The 8,331-nt window shown below is 34.7% G+C and overlaps 1 protein-coding gene across 1 annotated transcript; it reads right to left on the reverse strand.

Moving 5' to 3' along the window:
* Positions 1–124: 124 nt before the first annotated feature.
* Positions 125–8,107, reverse strand: LOC124442288 (DUF21 domain-containing protein At4g33700-like). Its single transcript, XM_046992786.1, has 10 exons — positions 7,396–8,107; positions 6,139–6,397; positions 6,010–6,069; positions 5,339–5,445; positions 4,933–5,018; positions 3,401–3,508; positions 2,396–2,603; positions 1,882–1,937; positions 1,380–1,568; positions 125–881 (listed from the first exon to the last, which is right to left on the reverse strand). Exons 1-10 carry the CDS (start codon positions 7,592–7,594, stop codon positions 771–773), a joined length of 1,383 nt encoding a protein of 460 aa, XP_046848742.1. The 5' UTR covers positions 7,595–8,107; the 3' UTR covers positions 125–770.
* Between the last annotated feature and the right edge of the window lie 224 nt (positions 8,108–8,331).

Genomic DNA, 8,331 nt, shown 5'->3' on the forward strand with positions numbered 1-8,331 from the left:
AATAAACACAATTTTATTGTTGAGTGACGAAAAGAGACATTGTGGAGTCGACCAAGTTCAACTAAAAAAAAGTGTTAGGTTACTCAATAAATTTTCCCACGAGAATCTATGTATAAACTTCAAATTACTCATCGCGACAATGTAATAACTAGATTTTATACAACAGTATCTACGCAACGTTCAACTCACTATCAACTTATGCTTTACCACGGACAAATACATGTAAAAAACCTAAAAGAAGAGTATTTTCATTTTACAATTTTTCAATTTATTACACTTACGTCTATAAAGTTCATGCAGCCGATGGAGAGTCTGTGCTAGTTTAAGTCCACACAAGTCCATTGTATACGAACACAAAAAGGGTGAAGTTAATAAATCTTTACGTGGTTAATTGATAATTTATTCAATATGATCATTAACTTTATATTTAACATGCAAAGATGATTTTTTTCTGCTTTCAAAATTCCATTTGAAAATTTTGATTAAATCAATGTCGGCTAACATCATTGGTCCTGCTGGAAAAGTTTCCGTCAATTTTGAGACAATTATTATCATAAGTCAATAATCCTGTGCTGCTTGTCTATTTACGTAGACAACTCGAGCGTAGGTCGTAAAATACAGAGAAAAAATTTTGAATTTTGAATGATTATTACTTTATACATGCATTTCCTAGGTTGTGTAAGCATTCTAAATTTATGAGCTGTAGATTTTTAAAAAAGGGACGTATGCTTGCTGCCAAGGTAACTATACGAACAATTGGATATAGCATTCTATGGACTTGAGTTGGGGAAATCTTCATTGACATTTCGTGAATCCACGCTGAAACCACGTCCAAGCAATGGTCGCTTTTCGTCCGAGGGTGACGCATCCCTCGCCGATAGCTACATCAAATAGATTTCAAGAGAATGGTTCAACGCGTGAGTATCGTTATTACATGTTCATCGTCCAGGTGGATAGTGCAATACTGAGGACTGTTAGTTATTCTGTTGAATTGATGGAAGTCGAAACGTCAGTCAACACCATTACTAAAACCAACAGTCCACTCAGGATTGCCCCCCAACCTGCACGTTAAACATCTGCAAACATTTAAAGATCAATTTTAATGTAGATACGCGATTATGCCAAATTTCCTGGATCATTTATAACGCTGATATGAATTAAGGTCTTGGAGAGCTAAGGCCGGAGGAATAAAGCCCGGATAGCGTTATCCATTTGACAGTGACTTCTCCAATTTAAATCGTAACTTTTAACTATGTAAGAAATTTTCCCGCAAATTGAAAAAGTCACTATCAAGGTTTTTAGTAAAGACTTCTTTGATTTCCTAGAACCCCAGAATTAGACACCAAACACCAAAAATACAAAAATGTAACAAATCTTACGAAAGGTCGCCGGTCGGTGAATACGTCAACACTCCTCTGTTTCTTCGGCTTGGGTCTCTTTCCTTTGAACATTTTATTGATACGATTTTCTACTTTGACTTGCAATCGCGACACATCGTACTCATCGTAAATATCTTCTTGAATAAGTTCTTCGATGATATCTTCAAGAGTGATGATTCCCACGGTTTTCTAAAAGTTGAAATGGCAAAATGCTGTGTCAGCAACGGATTGACTGGGTTCATGGAGTGCCTGCAGTTCAGGGAAAGAACAGAAAGGAAAGGAAAGTGAAATAAAATGGAATATGGAGTGGAGAGGATATGAAACGAAAAAACAAGAATCCACAGACTGAAAGACGAAAATGATATGAAACATTTAAATAGAGACGAAGTCAAGATGTGCTAAATCAAATCGTTGAAAAGGTAGGAAATCTAAGGAAGAAAAAATATCTAAGGAAGAAAAAAATCAAAATACATCAATCAATATACATCATTGAACAACATACTTCAAGCACAGACCCATCGTCCAATTCAATTGCATCTTTCACAATTCCAATATGACCTTTAACAAGGAAAGACGAATGAAATGCATCATTTGTACACAATGTACAAATGAATTCCATTTAGTTTAACATGTTTGGCACTGAATTAGCTTTTCGCAATGACTTTCTGTTCAAAAGCTGACATGAAGAAAAAACTTCAAAAAGCCGTTAAACAAGGCCAAACTTTGTAAATTTCTTAACTCCTCATTCTGAACTTGTTATTAATATTCCATCTTAACGTAAAGAACCAAACAGTTGGGGAGAAAAATTTATGTCAAAGAGTAACACTAGATTCAGATGTTTGCCTTCTGTTGACAAACTGTCTTTCTTAACATGAAATCTTTACATTGACTTGTTTGAAACTGGAGTGAACGTAAAAGTCTTTTTTACGTAGCGAATTCTTTTAAAGAATAAATGATCGTGTGACTCGATGTAACTAAAATAAAAATATATACCAAAGAAACAATATGATTCTAACTTTTTCCTGTCTGGAACTTATTGAGAAGATTGAACAAAGGATCCTTCGTGTATACAGTGAGAAGATTTTGTCTTGACCTGCAGAGATCCCTAACGCATAACTCGTCCTCTGGACTCACAGGGATAAGTCTCTTGCTCATAAGCAATCCAACGATATTCTCACGTGTATTTTCATATAACGGTATACGGGAATGACCACGCTGCACAACCTTAAAGAAAAAACATTTCGACAAAACTATCCAAACATAATCGCACAAATGTTTGGCAGCAAATCATTTTTCGACAGTGTTTATATCAAACACGGGGAAGTGTAGATAAATAGATGCCACATTAATCAAAACTACTTCTGTTAACACACAGTAGTTGAAACAATTATTTCATACGAGTTTTTAAATACTTCCAATGTGCAGGCTTCGGCCAGTGCCGCATCAAATGTTTCATTGCTAAATACTAATGCATTATTCAAATACTCGTTGTAGACAGTGACATAGCCAGCTCAACTATTGGGGCGGGGACAATATTCATATTCTTCCCAATTAAGTTCTTTTGAAATCAGTTGTTTTCTGAGGATTAACATGCATATACATATACGAATATTGCCCCCCCCCCTTCAATTATCGATTCTAGCTAAGCCACTGGTCGTAGACTTGAGATTACTTTAAGATAAATATTTTCAACTTGAGAGCGGGTACAGAAAAGTAATTATGAATCCTTATTTAACAAATACATACGTACCAAATGTACTAATGTACAAAATACAACATTTGTATACAATTTCTTCATTTCGCATGTTAACTTTCACAAGTCATTTTTGTACTTCAACAACACCACAATTGTCATGCTTTCATTTTTAGCTACAAACGCAGTCTTTCCATTTCCGAAAAATTAGTATAAAGGTAAAAGTATCGAGTGCAACTACCAATAAACATGCACTGCAATAACCATTCACAGTCGAGAAACATCTCAAAGTTTATTATTAGTCCTAGATAAATAGAATTACATGTACCTTGTCTAAATTTTCTTGCGTCATCTTTTCATTAATCTCAAACATGAATACTCCATGTAAGGGAGTATAAGAATCAGCGACTGTTTTATTACGTAAATCTAAAGTACCCTACAACATCAAGAGAGAAAACAATGAGCTTATAAATAGACCATAATTAGAAATGCATACCATTAGTGAGAAAAAACACTTGTCTTCTTCAAATGTCGTTACCGCAAAACTTTGAATTATTCACAACTGACCGGTCTCATTGCTAATATCCCTGTTACCAAAACTAACACCTAAATCAACTACTCTGAATGTTCCTATTGATAACACTAACTTCCAAAGCAACAACTCTAACGTCCCTATTGACAACATTGACATCCCACATCAATAACTCTAACGCCCCCATGTACAACATTGACATCCAAATTAGCAACTCTGACGTCCTTATTGACAACACTAACATCCAAATCAACAATTATAACGCCCTATTGACAACACTGACATCCAAATCAACAACTCTAATGTTCCTATTGAAAACACTGACATCCAAATCAACAACTATAATACCTTATTGACAACACTAACATCCAAATCAACAATTATAACGTCCCCATTGACAACACTAACACCTACATCAGCAACTCTAATGTCCCTATTGACAACACTAACATCCAAATTAACAAATCTAATGTCCCTATTGACAACACTGACATCCAAATCAACAACTCTAATGTCCCTATTGACAACACTGACATCCAAATCAACAACTCTAATGTCCAAATTGACAACACTGACATCCAAAGCAACAACTATAATGTTCCTATTGAAAACACTGACATCCAAATCAACAACTATAATACCTTATTGACAACACCAACATCCAAATCAACAATTATAACGTCCCCATTGACAACACTAACACCTACATCAGCAACTCTAATGTCCCTATTGACAACACTGACATCCAAATCAACAACTCTAATGTCCCTATTGACAACACTGATGTCCAAATTAACAAATCTAATGTCCCTATTGACAACACTAACATCCAAATTAACAACTCTTATGTCCCTATTGAAAACACTAACATCCAAATTAACAACTCTTATGTCCCTATTGAAAACACTAACATCCAAATTAACAACTCTTATGTCCCTATTGAAAACACTAACACTCAAATCAAAAACAGAAAGTCCCTCTATTGACAACACTGACATCCAAATCAACAACTCTAATGTCCCTATTGACAACACTAACATCCAAATTAACAACTCTTATGTCCCTATTGACAACACTAACACTCAAATCAACAGCACTAATGTCCTTATTGAAAACACTGACACCAACATCCTGCTTACAACAACAACCCCAAAATATCTCTATTACATTTTCCACAACATCATATTTAAAGGCATATTATTTAGCATAAGACCTTAGTTTTAACAACTAATAGACCAACCAATAAATCAAGTACATAGCTTTATGGCATGTATACTACAATTCAAATACAGAATTCAATTCAACTATTAGTTTGATGACAAACGTACCTTGATAATAAGAACCTCATCACCAGTAAGGGGTTCTTCATTGTCCAATGTCTGTTCCAAATGCATGCTAACAAGTTCTTTCAGCTCTACAAACCAAAAGTACCAAAATCAGTTCCCTTATACAAAAGTAACTTCCATACAGGGAGCATCAGGCAAAGGTCTCCTGACAGAAACAACACCAAAAAAACCCATTTATGCATCAATTCATGCATTTTCAGCAACCATTATTTTATTACTGTATATTTGACACTTATAGTTTCCTATAATGTACCATCATGACACCATGGTACATTCCCACAACTGATAATGTATAGAAATTGTAACATGATCTGGTTTTAATATAAATATTCAGTAAGTGAATTGTGAAGGAAATAATATCTTGAGTAAAACATCAACATCAACTCACCAGCTCTTCTGAAAAAGGTTGCATTTTCAACACCAAGCAAGCAGTCAAGTAGTTTTGATATTGGCCATGCAATGATAAACATTAGGAGCATCAAAAGACGAACAAATCTAAGTAGAAAGAAATGTAGACAACATCTTTATTGACAACATCTTTATTGGCAACATTTGTGTAGACAACATTTCAATAACAACATCTCTATTGAAAACATCTCTATAGACAACATCTCTATTGATGAAATATCTATAGACAATATCTCTATTGAGAACATTTCTATTGATAACATTTCCGTAGACAACACCCTCTATTGACAACATCTCTATTGGCAACATCGCTATAGACAACATCTCTGTAGACAACATCTCTACTGACAACATCTCTATTGGCAACATTTCTATCGACAAAATCTCTAAAGACAACATCTCTGTACACAACATCTCCATTGGTAACATCTCTATAGACAATATCTCTATACAACATCACTATTGGCAACTTTCTCTTTGACAACTTTCTCTATTGATAACATCTCTGTTGACAACATCTCTAGTGGCAACATTTCTATTGACAACATCTCCACACAACATCACTGTTGGCAACATTTTTATTAACACCTTCCCCAACAACAATACTCACAAAGACCACACCCATTTGGCTTACGGAACAAAGTTACATACGGAGAAAAAAATGCACCAATAGCCAGCCCATAGCGAGTGCATAAAGCTTGCGGAAGAACTCTAAAAATACAAAGTCACATAAGATAAAGCTCAGTTCAACAAGGACACATCATTAAATAAAAAACGTACTCTCCAAAAAGTAGAACAGCCGTAACAGACACTACAACAGCAATAATTGGATTGGACACTCTATCCAAACACAATGGCATACTTTCCACAGCAACTGCATTTGAAAGCAACAGCGTGACAAGAAGCAAATGATGTTTAGACACAAGTGGTATGATTTTAGCTGCATGTTTCTGTTCATCAGGTTTGCCACCACGAGCCAGAACTTTTAAACTGAGAATGTCCAGGGATAACAAACCCATAGTTAGACCAGACATCAGTCCTTCAAATAAGACACCACATATATGTGTAAATTGATTTGCAAACAAATTTTTATCATACATAATTCTCTCAAGTTGTTGAGATGCAAATATTATAACAATAATCAAGAGTTTATCTTGGTGAAAAGTGGATGTATAGAAGCTTAGGATCCTAACAAGATCCTATCTAGAGTCATGAGAAGTCTTAAAATTGATTTTATTCAAGATCATGCAGGACTTTATAGGATCTTACAAGACCATACTCTGGAATTTCATAGCCTCAAGAGAGTTTTGACATGTTCTTTTTTATATCCTTTGATAAACATTGTGATGTGGGTAAGTAAATTATTTGTCATGGGTCAATATCTAACTACTTGCAAAAAAATTTCAAAACTAGCTAGCCACGTTTGGTTGATTGACAATACAGTATCTATAGATTGGTCATTACACAATATTTAACAAAAAAATTTCATGAATTGGACAGTCAAATTTTGACTGGTAAAGCCACACATGTCATAATCGCCCCCTTCCCCCCAGTCTGAAAGGTCAAGCCATTGATCAATGATCATAAATATTAGTTCTGAAAATTTTATTTGAAGAAGCTAGCCTTGTAAGCTTCAACAAATAGTATCCATTTACACTACAATGACTACATGTGATATTTGTTAATTATAAACTTTACAGTGTGTATTTCATAAGAAGCAAGAGATGTAGGCTTATACTCCACTCATCAATCAGTGCATAAGTAAAAGATACAATTTATACAATAACAAGTTAAGAACACCTTAGTCAGTATTTTCATTTCATTTGACCAAACACCTATTCTATTTTCATATAAATGAAAGATAAATAGTCATGTCATAATATAACGGTAGGTTAGTCTAATACTTTTCGAGATATTCCATTTCATTTAAAATTTATTGCCCAATACACCTTCTGGATTTTGTAGTGCTCAACCTCAAGAAATGCGCGAAAAAACAAGACGATAAAGCTGTCAAAGAAAGATTGAGAATAATTTTACCTGCAAACAAAACAAGAGCGATGTAGACTCCCAGATACACCCAAAACATTTTATCCTCATAGCCCAAGGGAGACTCGGGAAGCTGAAACTTCTCGTTGTTGCACAATACATGTTCCCCCTTTTTAAGACAGTAGATGGACTTGTTGGCGTTGCACCAAACCTCGTTTGTAAAATGAGCGTAACAGTTCTCAACAGACATAACATTAACCTCCAGCACTTCGGCAAGATACTTCTATCCTGAATTTTTCAGTTATTACCAAATGGTAATGTCACGTGTGATGTCAATAAAAATAATAAAATTTTTTGCTATTTATTTATTGATAATTAATTTTTATGACATAGTTTATGAGCCCACAATATTGTTGGTAAGAAGTTTCGCGAAAAAATCGCCAACACAGCGTTTTTCATTTGAGGGTGGGTGTGGAAAAGCCACCAAGTCTGTAACCAATCGATCCGATAAAGTTATTGTACACTGTATACAATGCTTGATAATTTCTAATGGTTTTTGAAATTATTCATTTTCGAATACATCATTACTCAAATCCCAAAATTTCGTTGAAGATAAAAAAATAAGCGACAACCAGCGGCGTACGTAGATAGTCAGACTTTCACTGACGCTATTTCTGGGATAGTCAAATTTATCCTTAGTTTCGTTTGTTTTGTTCTTTTCACAAAATCAAGGAATGTGACGTTTTATTATATCAATATGATATCCATAATGATATCCACAGTGATGTTTGTAATACCCGTGACATCCATAATGATACCCATGATACTTGTAATACCATGTAATACCCGTAAGAACTCAATCATTGTCACTTAGCAATCATTATCGCAGAAACGTTATCACACGGGCCGAAATGGCAATGCCGTTTGTCCTCTTTCAGGATCTTGCAGTTTTTTGCGTTTTTCAACACTTATTGGCGTTGCCAGCAT

This window comes from Xenia sp. Carnegie-2017, unplaced genomic scaffold (assembly GCF_021976095.1).
Source record: "Xenia sp. Carnegie-2017 unplaced genomic scaffold, XeniaSp_v1 HiC_scaffold_20, whole genome shotgun sequence".
Lineage (NCBI taxonomy): Eukaryota > Metazoa > Cnidaria > Anthozoa > Malacalcyonacea > Xeniidae > Xenia > Xenia sp. Carnegie-2017.